The 14,481-nt window shown below is 60.6% G+C and overlaps 1 protein-coding gene across 2 annotated transcripts in view; it reads left to right on the forward strand.

The window, feature by feature from the left end:
* Nucleotides 1-3,687: 3,687 nt before the first annotated feature.
* PRKAR1B (protein kinase cAMP-dependent type I regulatory subunit beta) overlaps nucleotides 3,688-14,481 on the forward strand; it is a 73,120-nt gene continuing 62,326 nt past the window's right edge. Inside the window, exons 1-2 of one of the 2 annotated variants that reach the window (XM_061152331.1) lie at nucleotides 3,688-3,842; nucleotides 8,816-9,010. In XM_061152331.1, the coding sequence (XP_061008314.1) occupies nucleotides 8,834-9,010 (177 nt within the window). In that variant the 5' untranslated portion in view covers nucleotides 3,688-3,842; nucleotides 8,816-8,833. Of the gene's footprint in view, nucleotides 3,843-8,118; nucleotides 8,175-8,815; nucleotides 9,011-14,481 lie in introns of those variants that run through there. The other variant, XM_061152333.1, reaches the window with a different exon arrangement.

Below are 14,481 nucleotides of genomic sequence, written 5' to 3' on the forward strand. Positions count from 1 at the left end.
GCCGCGGTGCGGATTACGGCACGTTTTCCGGTCAGCTCCGAGCGCAACTTTATTGGCAGCTCGGGCGCGGACAGGACACGGCCGGGGGCGTGGCGGGGCCTTGGGGGCGGGGCCTTGGAGAACTGAAGGGACGCTGGCCAGGGCCCGGGGCCGGGGGCCGGCTGGGTCCCGATCTGTTGGCTCCTGCGAACCTGTGTTCGGTGAGGCGTGTGATCGTGCCCTTCGGTGTCCTCGAGTGGCTTCTGTGACCCTCACGTCTCCCGCAGGCCCGGGTCTTGGCCTGCTGGGTGGCAGGTTAATCAGCGTGAGGGATGAAGGCCAAGGAACTTGGTGTAGGCTGGGGAGGCTTCCTGGTGTGGCGGCTGTGGTGGTATATAGGGGTGAGTAATAGTTACCGCTCATAAAAGTGGACTTCCCTGGTGGCTCGGATGGTAAAGAATCCTCCTGCCGTGCCGGAAACCTGGGTTCCATCCCCGGGGCGGGGAGATCCCCTGGAGAAGGGCATGGCAGTTCTCTCCAGTGTTCTTGCCTGGAGAGTCCCATGGACAGAGGAGCCTGGCGGACCACAGTCCACGGGGAGAAAGTTGGACACGACTGGGCGGCTGAGCACACAGCACAGGGCAGTTCACTGGGGGGCGGACAGCACGCACAGAGGCCTGCGATGGCAGTGTGGCCGCTCACTTGTGCTGTGCCCCCCAGAGTTCATGTGGTGGAGTCCTGACCCTCCCTCCCCGCCCTGGGCCTCAAAAGGGCCATAGAGACTCATCAAGTTAGGGTATCTTTAGGGTGGGCCCTAATCTGTTTGACTGTGTCCTCATGAAAAGGGGAGACTGGAGACAGACAAGCACACAGGGAGAAGCACGTGAAGGTGGGGTGTCTGCAGGCTCAGGAGAGTGGCCTGGGACAGACTTCCTCACAGCTCGCAGGGGAACCAGGCTCCGACACTGTGATCTCGGACTTCTGGCTTCCAGAACGTTGAGATAAATTTCTCTTGTTTAAGCTGCCAGGCTTATAGCACTGTCTTTCCGCAGCCACAGGAACAGATACAGGGAGGGGGCCTGACACCGTTCCACCCCGCGGCTGAAGCCAGGGCATCCAGGGGGAGCAGCGTCCTCTGGGTCCCGGTGGGGGACACAAGGGAGGGTTTGAGGTGGGAGGGTTTCACTAGGAGGTTTGTGTTTGTAGGAGACTACTCTGGCTGTCAGAGAACGGGTTGGAAGGGAGCCAGGCAGACGCCACGTGAGGCTGCTGGGAAGGCCTTGGCTGTGGTCGAGATGAGAGTGTCAGCACTGAAGTGAGGGTGCTGGGATCCTCTGCTTCAGAGGTGGGGCAGACTCACTTTCCCGGCTACTCCCCCGCCCAGTTACAACTGAACACCTTGCAGCTAGTTCAGCGGACAACGGGGGAGGATCTGAGCTGGAGAGAAGGGGGCAAACTGACTGGGGACTCCACACTGGAGGAGCAGCTGTGGGGCGACCCAGGGGTTTCTCTTCTGGCCTCTAGTTTCCTGGAACAGGCGCTAGAGGGGGCTGTAACCCAGACCTGCCGGCAGGCCATGGGGGCTGTAGCTTGGCCACTGCCAGAGGACAGATGGCTGCCTCAGCATCTGTTCTCAGTGGCCGGGTGCCTGCGGGGCCTTGAACTGGCAGGAGCCTTTGCAGTGCGTGCCCTAGATGACAGCCCACAGAGTCACCAGCAATCTGAAGTTCCCAGTGTGACCCCCCCACCCAGCGCCAAATGAAGATTACAGAACTGGAAGATACAGTAGCCATAATAGTGTAATAGACACGGTGACCACTGCCCACTATGGATGGATGTGATAACAAAGTGGGGATGAAGGAGAGAATCAGGAGATTCACAGATAAAGCAGTAGAGTCTGCTCGATCTAAGCAGCAGAGAACAGACTGAAAAAGAAGAGACACACAGCCTCAGTCACCAGAGACCCGGAGCAAGAGGAGGGAGCATGTGGGCTGCAAAGCGCTGCAAGGAATAACGGCCAGAAACTTCCTGAATTTGGCGAAAGACAAACCCATAGACATAACAGACTGACTGAGGCCTATGTAGGCCGGCGTGTAGTGTTCGTTGCTCAGTCTTGTCCGACTCTGTGTCACCGTGGCTGTAGCCCCCCAGGCTCCTCTGTCCATGGACTTCTCCAGGCAGGAATACTGGAGTGGGTAGCTCTTCCCTTCTCCAGGGGATCTTGCCCACCCAGGGATGGAACCCGAGTCTCCTGCATTGGAGGAGGATTCTTTACCATCTGAGCCACCAGGGAAGAGCTAAGCCCTCTAAAAACCCATATCAAGACACATCGTAATTAAATCTCTGAAAACAAATGACAGAAAAAAAATGTGAAAACAGAGAGAGATGCTGTTTTGCCTCCAGAGGGACGTGAGTATGAATGAGAGAGTTCTTGCTGGAAATCACAGTGGCCAGAAGGAAGTGGCACGTTTTTTAACATCTGATGGTCGCAGCAAACCAGGATACTCTGTGTGAGAGAAGTGAGAGCAGTGGAGGGAGGATTCTGCACCACACGACGTGGCGGAACGTCGGTGCCCATGGACTGATAACTGCATGCGTACACGGGAGTGTGTAGAGCGCCGCTCACAGATGTCGACAGCGATGCACTCAGCACGCCATCCAGTGGAATTCTGACGGATATCCAGGTACCCCACACTGGCACGAGAGAGGACAAGCACCACTTGAGCACTGATTATCAGCAGTTACTGCAGATGTGAATGGCGTGTACACACCAGTGAGAAGACACACAGATTCGCAGGAGGAATAAAACCTGTGACCCAACTTGACGTTGTCTGTCACACGCTGAAACTCTCTTCAACTGTGATAACATGGGGAGGCGGAAAGAAAAAGAATGGGAAAAGATCTATCATGTAAACATTCTTTTTGAAAAAGTAGAATGATGACCGTCAGCCAAGGTAGACGTCAGAGCAAGGGGAATTTCCAGGGGAAAAACTGGTCGATTGTATAACAATAAAAGGATCAGCCCAGCAGGCAGGTACATAGCAATCGCAATGTTTACGACCCAAGCAGATCTTTAACATACACAGAGCAAACACTGGCGGAGCTGCAGTGAGAGAGCAAACCCCCCAGTTTCAGGTGGGGCCTCGGCTCCCACTCCTCACCGCTGCTGGGACGACTGGGCATTCGGAAAGGACATAGAACACTGTTGATCGGAGGGATCAATGGACACTCATGGAACCCTCCAGCCAATAGGCACGTAGTGCATGCCGTTCACAGGTGCCCGGAGACGTGCCGGAGTAGACCGTGTGGATCCTGGGCCATAAAACAGACCTTGACAAACGTGAAGGAAGTGAAGTCAGAGTATAAAAATCAGTAACAGACTCCACATGTGGACGTTAACTCAGTTCTACTCAGAAACAAAGAGGAAGGACTGTTGATACAGGCAGAGACTCGGGTGCACCTCTGGGCGGTGTGCTGAGTAAAAGACAGTCACGACGAGACACTGACTGCCTGAGTCCCTGTAAACAGTCCTGAGATGACAGTTGCGGGAGTGGAGGCCCCGGGAGTGGTCTCCGGGGCTGGGGCATGGGCTGGGTGTGACCGCACCGGTGTGTCGAGGGAGCTTCCTGTAGTGATGGTGCCTGAGCCTCCTGACTGAGGTGGTGGCTCTGTGAGCGCTCGGGGGCATCCAGCCTCCTGTCCCGTCCCCAGATGTCCTTCCAGACTGAATAAACAGGGGCAGTAGTACAGAGGGGCCAGTACTTAGACAGACTGTGCCTAGAAAGGCGAGAAAACATGAAACAGGAACAGGAAGCTACATAAGAGAGAGACGTGGATGGCAGAAGCAGAAATGCTCGAATCAGGTGAGTAGACATTTGGAAGAATGTGGAGAAATTAGGACCCTGAGCCTCAGTGGTGGGAATGTAAGCTAGTGCAGCCACCGAGGAACCCTGTGGTTCCTAAAAAAATTAAACAGGATTAGCAAGTGACCTGCCAATTCTACACGCGGGTGCAGAAGGGAAATCGGGGCGGGGGGGCAGGGGACGGAGGGAAGGGGCGGGCTCTCGAGTCTGCCCCCCTTGTTCACAGTGGCCAGAGGGTGAGCCTGGGACGGGTGGGTACACACCACCCGAGGCGTGTGTGTGCACATCCGTGTGGTGAGAGCCGCCTCCACACGGGGCCGTGAATCTGCGTCCCGCTTCCCTGAGGCAGTGAGGCTGGTGCGGTGGCTGGGGCCTGGGCATCCTAGCTGCCAGAGGCTGTCCTGATGCGATAGGTGGCGAAGCCCAGTTGGCAAGTTTGTGGTGGGGTGGCCGCTCGAGGGAGAGGAAGAACGCAAACTTCTCCTTTTTCCCAGTCTGGTCCCTGGCCTCGGCCCGGCTGGAAGAGGTAAAACACTTTAAATCAGGTTGCAGTTTTGACCATTTCATAGCACTGGACACTTGAAGTGACTGAGTTGACACTGGGTATGTACCTTGACATGATGGTAGAACTTTGAAATTCTCTACGTTTGAGCCGAAATGTGATGGAACTGCCCCAACTGTATAGGCAGGAGTCGGGAGGGAACCTCCTCCTCCAAATGGATTTTAAAGACCCGGTCAGGGCAGGAAGGAGTGACTTCAGGTCTGTTCCAGGAGCCCCCGTTCAGTGTCCTGGACTGTGTCATTTCACCAGCACAATAAACCGCTGCGAGCCAGCGTGCTTGGTCGGTCTGTTCATTAGCTCCTCCGGCCAGTTCTTGTGGGACGCTCGGGGTCCCGGTGTCCACAGCAGCCCCTCCTCACAAAGCTGAGGGCAGGAAACCTGTGGACGGCGGGGATGAAGAGGAAGGACCTCACCAGGCGCAGATAAGGGGGCCAGGGCCTGGGGCGCTGGGGACAGGAGACCTTTGCCGCCCACGGGCGTCCCTGCTTTTGTCCTCTGCAGATGTTGTGGAAGTCACCACAAACGCAGGGCCTCACACTCCTGATCATCTTGCGTCAGTGGGTCAGGAGTCCAGCAGGGCTCGGGTGTGTCCCCTGAAGGCAACCCTGGAGGCCTGGGCTTGTCCTTCCCTGGGGGCCCGCGCCTTGGGTGGCCTGCGCCTCTCGGACCCCTACCCCGAGCTCCAGGACGGGTCCCTCCCCTCAGGCTCCTGCTTGGGCTCCTCTTCTGCACCCGCACAGGCCTGACGGCTCTGCTCTGTGCAGGGGGCTGAGCTTGCCACCATCCCCCCAGCCCCACCAGGAGGGATGTGGCTGGATGAGCTGTAACTGGTAGCCTTGCGGTCACTGGACTGATCACCTGCTTCTTGCTCATCCCAGTGGGTCCCTTTGGTTCCCCATCAGCAGGTGCCGGCAGCCACGCCCACCTCCACGCCCACAGGCGGGAGACTGGAGGGTCTTCCAGGTGAAGCCCCCGACGGCCCCCACGCTGTTGCTGGTGAGGAAGCAGGACCCACCTAGGAGTCTGCCTGCCAAGCCCAGCTCAGCACCCCCGGGTGGGGGACGTACTGAGACCTCCCTCGCCTGGGCAGGTACCCACATCTGTCTCCTTGCCCCTTAGGACCTAAAGGATAAGATGCGAAGCATCCACACTCCCTGGGGTGCTCGGCACAGCAGGGGCCAGAGAAGGGGGCAGGTTCAGCAATCAGCCTCCGGCTCGATTGGCACAGAGTCAGGGCTGCAGGGAGACCCCGGCGGCACCCCCAAGGGCCCAAGCTGGCCTGCAGGTGTGAGGGCCCCAGGCAGGGAGGGTTCCTCACAGAAGCAATGTCCCTGTTGAATCTTGGCAGGTGAACTGGACTTGTCACCACCAGGAGTCTGGGGCGGGGGAGCAGGTGGTTGGAAAATAAGGTGGTTTTGAAGCTGGACCTTTGCAAGACGTGGAGACTCAGGCTCCAGGGCAGGGTGAGGACCCCAAGCTGCGGCACGAGCAGCCCTTCTGTGGGGAAAGCAGGAGGGCTAGAGGGGACACACAGGCCAGCACAGCTTGTGGGGACGTTTGCCGACGACATGATCCCCGCCTCACGTCTTCAGGACGCCCAGTCAACCAGGGCTTGTCACTGTCCAGCCCAGCGAGGTAAGGACCTTGACCCAGCTGTGCGTGGCGACACTGGTCCACTCAGCTCCCTGACCCTGCTCCAGGCGGGGCAGCCCTGCTGTCCCCATGCGAGGGCACTGGCCACCCGCGGTCTAGTCGGCTTCCCTGATGGACCCTGTGCTCACCCCCCATCTCGAGAGAAGGGGCGTGGGTCGTGTAGGTCAGGGTGGAGGCACCTGGATCAGCTGCGAGGAACCACTGTGCCATCACTGGGAACATGAGCTGGGCTGCCCTGGCGGCTCAGCAGTAGTGCAGGAGACGTGGGCTCTGTGCCCGGGTCGGGAAGATCCCCTGAGGGGCAAGTGGCAGCCCACTCCGTATTCTTGCCTGGAGAATCCCACGGACAGAGGGGCCTGGGGCTACAGCTCATGTGGTCGCAAGAGTCGGACACGATTCAGCCTCTCAACAGCAGCAACAACCAGTCAGTGCCACCCGGTTCTGGACATGGGGAGGCCGGGCCTGGTTTGAGGGCCTCTGGCTCCCTGCCTCAAAGCGGTGAGTGCCTGGATGAATGGGAAGTGTTTCCCTTCCACCCAAGTGACCGGTGAAGGGGGTTGGGGCCCCAGGAGAAATGAGGGGGCTTGCCAGCAGGTTAGACTGCTGGGGCAGGGCTCTTAGGGCGGCCCACCTGCAGGCCCTGGACGTGGGGGCCCCTGATATAGGCCCCCAAGGGGCCTGGAAGGGTCTGAGGGGAGAGGCTGGTGGGGGCTGCCCCCGTGGTGGTGGGAGCATGGGGCTCATTCAGTCCCAGCTGAGAGGGGCCGGGGAGCAAGGTTCTGGGGGGCCGGGCACCCAGCTGCCTGCCAGCCACTGCACCTGGTCTGCCAGCCACGGTCCGGGGGCTCTCTGCCAGGGCAAAGCATCCAGCAAGATAAGGGTGTGTGTTTGTGGTGGGGGGGTGCTGGGGTCCGAAGGCCATCCTCAGAGAGGGTCCCCCTCCCGCGGACCATGTGGGGGAGGGCCCCACACAGATCTCGGGAGCACCCAGGAGGCCCTGAGAACAGAAGCCTGCCCTGGAGCGTACGCCTCCCACAGAAGTCTGTCATGTGAAACCTGGCCCCCGGTTTTGTCACCCTCCCCACCAGGCCACCTTCCTCCATCCGTGGGATTCTCCAGGCAAGAATACTGAAGTGGACTGCGTGCCCTCCTCCAGGGGATCTTGCTGACCCAGGGATTGGACCAGCATCTGTTAGATCTCCTGCATTGACAGGAGGGTTCTTTACCACTAGCACCGTCTGGGAAGCCTCCAGGCAAAGGGTGGGGACCCCCAACTGCCTGAAATGACATTTCTGCCACTACCCAGGCAGAACGGGGGCAAAGCGTGATGTGGTGGTGGTTTAGTTGCTAAGTCACGTCCGACTCTTGCGACCCTCTGGCAGGACTCCCGCCAGGCCCCTCCGCCATGGGATGCTCCAGGCAAGAACACTGGAGTGGGTCGCTATTTCCTTCTCCAAAACCAGCTGTTAGGCAACTGGAAAACACAGGCGACTGACTCCCATTGCTGCCAGCCTGGCTGGAGGCTTAGGGGCTGTGCTGGCCTCTGACTTCTGGGACCCCTGGGCTGGGGGAAGAATTTAGAGTGACCCTGTGATGACTCCCCCCCATCTGGGTGAAGCTGGTGCCCCTAATCAGGGGCCACCAGTGCAGGCCCTGTGACCCAGAGGTGACACCCAGGTGTGAAGGTTGGGGGCGGTGCTCACCATCACCCCCAAGGCCCCAGGGGGCTGCCACCAGCCAGATGGGCAAGCTGGGTAATCGAGCCTCCATTGAGGGGGGTGGAGGTGTGAGGCAGGCGCTGGGGGCGGTCGTGGTGGTCCTCCTGGCAGCGCAGCAGCGCACTGATATGTGTCGGTCTGTCAAATGTGGGGCTTGTCAGCCTGCATGTCTGGGGTGAGGGTGAGGAGGCGGGGACGGGGCGGGGGCAGGGGTAGTTTGCCCAGGCGGGAGATCTGGGCGGCGGGGAGAGGGGGTTGGGGGTGGGCCGGTAGGAGGGTGGACCGAGCGGCGCGGCGCGGGGGCGGGCGGAAGGCGGCGCCGCTGCAGTGCGGGACCGCTCAACCGCCGTGCCCGCGTCCCCGCGCAGCCACCTCCGGCCTTGGGCGCCGCGCATCCAGGTACGCGGGGCTGGGGAGGGTCAGCGCTGGAGCCCTCGGCCGTCCGGAGGCCCCGGGAAGCGTGGGCCCTGGGGGAGTCCCCGCCTCTTAGCCCAACCCGGGCCGTTGTGCCGCGGTGGTCTGAGCGCGGGGACTGGGGGCGCGGGGGCCGGGGTCGCTGAGCTGTGTGCAGCGCGGGCCGGCAGGCCGGGTTCCGAGCTGTCATTGTGACCTGGCCGAGCGCGGGCCGGACGCGCGGCCCTCCCATTGTTCTCCGGGTTCGTCTTCCCGGGAGGCCCGGCTCCTGGCTTCGTTCCTTTCCCGTTTCCCTTCCTTTTTCTGCGGATCGTGTAACCGCGCCCCCCGCCCCCATCATCTCCCTGGGAGCTCGCGGAAGGCCCTCTAGCCAGGAAGGTCCGGGGAGGGCAGGGATGGTCGCACGTGAGACCCCTTACTGGCCGGCTGCGCGCACAGGCCGGCCGCCCCGCTTCCCCGCTTCCGCACTGGCCCTGGCGGGCCCCCACGCGCCCCCGCGAGCATCTGCCTAGAGGTGAGCTTTGCCTCGAGGACGAGGGGCCTCTGGCAGGGCAGACGCCCCGGTCGCCAGGCGGGCCCGGGCGCTTGGTGGAGGCTCGCGGCCTGCTGACTCGCCTCTCCCGCAGGACGCGCCGCGCGTCGCCATGGCCGCGCCGGGGGCGCAGCAGCTGGACGAAGACGACGGCCTGCGGGCCTGTGAGCTCTACGTGCAGAGGCGCGGCATCCAGCAGGTGCTCAAGGACTGCATCGTGCAGCTTTGCTTGGCCAAGCCCGAGCGCCCCATGCGGTTCCTGCGCGAGCACTTCGAGAGGCTGGAGAAGGTCAGTGGCTGCGGGCCTGGTCCCCGCGGGCGGGGTGTCGGGCGGCGGGCTCCCCCGGCCTCCCTCCCACCCTTACGTGCTCAGCACGCGCCGGAGCCGCCCTCTGCAGCCCCTAGGAGGCCCGGCGGCTTCACGCCCCCACAGGACCCCATCTTCTCTCGCGGCTCAGGCTCTCAGGGGGGCCCCCGGAAGGCTTGGGATCGTTTGGGAAGCGGTGGTTGTGACTGTCGCTTGTGGGGTCACCAGCAGTTCTCAACTCGGGGGCCGTCAGAGATGCGCTCTGCGCTCAGGGTGAAAGCGAACGGGCCACCGAGGAACGCGGTGGAGCTGCAGAGGTCAGCCTGAGGAGGGTCCGCAGTCCTGAGACCAGGCGTGCGGGCCCCTCAGACCCGCGGCTGCCCACCCCGCTCCCTCCTGCCTGGATGACCCCCTTCACTCCTCCTGGTTCCTGGTGTGGGCAGGGGCTGGGAGCAGGAGATGGGCAGGAGCCCCAGAGGACCCCCGAGCAGCTTCCCTCACCCCTCATCCCCCCCACCTTCCCCCTCATCCCCCACCCCAGGCACTCTCTCTGGGGTCACCCCAGGCTCCTCCCAGGTCCTTGTGTCAGGACCTGTCTGACACTGCCCGCCCCTCCTGGGGACTGAACGGGATCCCAGCTGGGGCCCAGCTCTGTTTTAATCACCTCTGTGTCCCCGAGCCCTGCAGTGTTTTACTTCTGATGGGGGCCCCTGTAGACACAGAGCCTTGACCCAGGGGAATGGATTTATTTCTTCCCTTTGAAACAACTCGTTAAAGCACATTTTTATGTAATACATGCCTTTTAAAGAAAATTTGGAAAGTTCAGAAGTGGAAAGAAGAAGTAGAAATCACCTGGAGTCCTTTCCACCTGTCCATACCCCCTGCTCATCGTGGTTTTGAAACAAAGTTGGAATCATGTTATGGATGCAGTTTTATGTTGTGCATTTATTACACATTCCTCATAGTCCTCACTGTAAATGATTGTGTAGTTTGTGTGGAGAAGATTCACCAAAGTTTTCTCAACATTTTCCTCACGATTGGACAGTTGTTTCCAATTAAAAAAATTTTTTTTTATTTTGGAAAGTAATGCCATATGAACATATTCATACATAGATTTTTTTCTCTTTCTGCATGTAGCGTTGTTTAGAGGTGGAATTACTGAAATTCAAGATGGACTTACTGGGTTTCAGAGATCTTGTTGGTGTGGTCAGGGTCTCTCCAAAGAGAGCATCAATTCAAGACCCACCAACAGATGGTGTGGCTGTGGCCACCCACCCTAGCCAGCTGTAGCTGTGCTTGCCTGTGGGCGAAGCGCGCGAGCAGAGTTGCTTAGTCGTGTCTGACTCTTTTTGACCCCACAGACTCTAACCTGCCAGGCTTCTCTGTCCAAGGGATTCGCCAGGCAAGAATACTGGAGTGGGTTGCCATGCCCTTCTCCATGGCTTTGGCTGATTTAGTGTGAAAAGCTGTTTTTCAGTTGGTAGCTGAACATGGTCATGTGGCTTTCATCTGTTTTTCTTCGGTTCCTCTCTGTGTAGCAGAGGTGTGGGCGCCCAGAGGGCAGGGGCGGGGGCGTGCTATTTTCCGCACGTGTGAGGGGGAGAGTCAGGCGCTGACAGTGCCTCTTGACTCGACTTGTTCACGACGACCCCAGCCAGATGATGTGTCCCATGGGATGTGAGCTCTCAGCAGGATGGAGGCAGGCAGCCTGCTTGGAGGCCAGAGGCAGGGTCCGGCCAGACCTGAGGCCTCGGAATGAGACCTGAGCAGAGGGTCCCAGTGGGAGGGATCCTCTTGCCCCCAGGGGCATCTGCAGTAGCCGGAGACGCTTGGTGTTGTTACACCTGGCGGGAGAGGGGGTGCTTCTGTCCTCTGGGGGGAGTGGATGTGGAGTGAGAGGCTCGGGGGGCCTTCCTGGTCCTGCTGGGGGATGGGGGTAGGGTGAGGAGCAAGGCCTGGACCGTGACTCCTAGGACTGGCCTGAGTCCCGAGTGAAGGGTTGCCTCTTGCCAAGAAGGGGGCGGTGGGGAGAGGCAGGGTTGGACAGAAAGATAAGAGAAATGCCTTGGAGGGTCTGAGTCATCAAAGAGGCTGTGGGTCTGGAGCCTGCGGGGGAGAGGCCTGGCGGACACAGAGGTTTAGGAGGACTGATTGACAGTTCTCGCATGGAGGGGTAGTTTCCAGCCTGCATTCAACAGGTGAGGACTGAGGTTTGGAGAAGGGTGACCTGAAGGCCTGAAGGTTCCAGGCTCCAGGCTGACTGGGTGGAGTCTCTGAAATCGCCTGCGAGCTTTTACAAGCGGTTACATTTTACTGGGGAGAGTCCCTGGGATTTGCAGTGGGTGCTCAGATGGACCCGAGATCCCCAAACGCGAAGCGCCCTGAGGTGTCCTCAAACCCACGGGCGTCTCACTGCCTGCTGCACCTGTGGACCAGGGTGACCACGGTCAGAGAGGCTCTTGCTGTGGGGCCTGGTCCCGGGCCCCTCTCCGCAGGAGGCCGGCAGGCCAGAAGCCTGGGAAGGGACGAGTTTCTCCCCTTGTGTGGCGAGGAGGAAGCATGTGTCCGTGGCCTTGATGAGCGCGGAGGCTGCAGCTGCCCACACAGGCCGGCGGGGATGGCCTAGCTCCTGGGGTGCTGCCCTGGCTGGGGTGCGGTGCCCGGCGCCCAGGCCTCAGTGAGGGAGCCAGCGAGGAGGCAGGTTTGTTCTCAGGTGGAAGCTTGAGGGGGCAGAATAGTCTATATCCCCTGGCAAATCACAGCCTTGGAGCCGCTCTGGGATTTGGTGGGTTTAAATGGAGCAGGAGCGATGGTGGAGTCGCACCCGTGTGCCACCCCTATGTTTCCCCCAGGAGTTTCCTTGCTTGCAGGACGCGCTTACGCACAGATGTGGATAATCGTGTATGTGTGCATTTTTTGTTAGATTTTTCTTTTTTATTCAAACTTATCATTTATTTATTTCCGGCTGTGCCGAGTCTTTGTTTTGTGTGCGGGCTTCCTGCAGGGGCGGCGGGCAGGCTGCCCTCTAGCGCGGTGCGCCGGGTCCGGGGCGTCTCTGGCGGGAAGGCTGCGTTCCTGCAGGGGCGCCGGGGGCGGCGGGCAGGCTGCCCTCTAGTGCGGTGCGCTGGGTCCGGGGCGTCTCTGGCGGGAAGGCTGCGTTCCTGCAGGGGCGGCGGGGGCGGCGGGGGCGGCGGGCAGGCTGCCCTCTAGCGCGGTGCGCCGGGTCCGGGGCGTCTCTGGCGGGAAGGCTGCGTTCCTGCAGGGGCGGCGGGGGCGGCGGGCAGGCTGCCCTCTAGTGCGGTGCGCCGGGTCCGGGGCGTCTCTGGCGGGAAGGCTGCGTTCCTGCAGGGGCGGCGGGGGCGGCGGGCAGGCTGCCCTCTAGTGCGGTGCGCTGGGTCCGGGGCGTGTCTGGCAGCGTGGCTGTGCAGGCCTCAGTGGCTGGCGCGCTGGCGTCGTCACCCCGCAGCACGTAGACTCTTTCCGGGTCAGGGATCGAACCCACGTACCCCGCACCGGCAGGAGGACCCCTCACCACCGGCCACCACGGAAGCCCTTATGTTTTTCTTCCTAGTAGCATTTTTTATTGTAAAACATACATGACGTAGAATTCAGCATTCTGGCCGCTTTTCAGCGTGCATCTCAGTGGCCTTAGGGGCACTCCTGTGGCCCCGTGTCCACATGAGCAGCGTTTCCGTGGCTTCTCGTGGCTGTTCCGTTTTTCCATCCTGTGGATGTGTCGTAGTTCTACTTTCTTTCCATCATTTTGTGTTTGATGGCTTTCAGTTTTTTTTTTTTTTCCTCCAGAAAGCACCTTTATGCCGAGGAGATGATTTCAGAGAAATAAGCGGGTTTGTAGCAGGCTTATCAGGAAGGACTCGGGGCTGAGCGTCTGCGTGTGTCCCTGCTGCCCTTCTGCTCCCGGAGGGCCGGGTCAGCCCGTGGTCTGCTCCCGGAGGGCCGGGTCAGCCTGTGGTCTGCTCCCGGAGGGCCGGGTCAGCCTGTGGTCGTCAGGCTGCACCCTCTCCCGCGCCCTCGCTGATGCTGCTCTGCGCTGCCTTGTGGCCCTGCGCCTCTTCCGGCGGCCCTGTCTCCTGATCCTGGGGCAGTGGTGGCTTCCCTCTGGTCCGTTGGTCAAACGCCCGCTGACCCAGGCTCGCTCTGTGCCTTTGATGAGACCGCAGTCACGCTGGGTCTCCCTTGTGATGGGCGGGCAGGGCTTCGGGAGAGCCGGCGGTGGCTTCCATGGAGGTGCATCCTGTCGGGGCACAGAAGGCTGCTCCTGAGACAAGGGCCGTGGTCTGTGCTGGGCGTCCAAGGCGTCTGGTGACTCTGTGTGGAGGGTCACCCTGTGTTTGCTGGTGGCCGGTGCTGCCTGTGGTGGACAGAGGTGTCCATCCGCTGGTCTGGCGTTGACCTCCTCTTGGAAGGGCCATCCACCCCCTTGGCACATCGATAGTCTAGGCCCTCCCTTGCAGGGGGCCACCGGGGAAGTCAAGGTGGGGGGTGCGTCCACGTGCAGCCCGGGGGCCGACAGTGGGCTGCATTCGGTTGGGGGCGGCCAGGGCCGTTGTGGGGCAGCACGCTCTCCGTTCTGCAGGGCGGGGGCGGGGGCTGTGTGTGCATGGGGACCAGAGGCATGCTGGGAGTCTCTGTGCCTCCCTGCGACGTTTGATGTGAACCTGTGACTGCTTAAAGAAGACAAACTCTCTGAAATTAAAAAGAAAAAGTGGGGCCCTCATATCTTTAGCCCTAATGATTTCTCCCCTGCTCTGCTGAGACGTCCGCTTAGCTGCGTGGAGGGGTTCGGGAGAGGCAGACGTCAGCGGGCTGAGAAGATGGAATAAAGAGGGTGTGGAGACCAGTTAGAGGTGGGGGAGAGGGGCTGGGCCAGGTCTCCAGGCTTATGGGTGGGCCTGGGAGGGTCCTGGGCCCTGTTAGCACTGGACAGCTGGCCCCAAGGTCTGGGGGAAGGTGGTGGAGACAGCGGGCTTTGGGGGAAGCTGAGGTTGGGGTGTAGGTGTGTCTGGCAGCACAGTGGGTAGCCATGTGCCCGGGCTGAGACGGGCCTCAGAGCACCAGTGGATCAAGGGAGTGACCAGCAGCCCTGCTCCATTATTACTGACCAGCGCCCACAGTTCACCTGAAGCTTCCCTCATGGTGCACATTCTCTGGGTTTAGACAAGCACGTGGAGTGTCTCCATCGTCACAGCGTCATGCAGAGTCGCCGCGGCCCTAAAAACCCCTGTGCTCCACCTGTTCACCACTCCCTCCCCCAAGCCTGGCGGCCGGTCCTTTCCTGGCCTCCGCTGTTTCCGGAAGGTCACAGCACGTTGTTGTTTCAGACCGGCTTCTTTCCCTTAGTGATTCGCACCGAAGCGTTCTCTGGGTCTTCTCATGACTTAATAGCTCATTTCTTTTTATTATCTAATAATATTCTGTTGTCGGGATGAACC

Source organism: Dama dama, chromosome 10 (assembly GCF_033118175.1).
Source record: "Dama dama isolate Ldn47 chromosome 10, ASM3311817v1, whole genome shotgun sequence".
Lineage (NCBI taxonomy): Eukaryota > Metazoa > Chordata > Mammalia > Artiodactyla > Cervidae > Dama > Dama dama.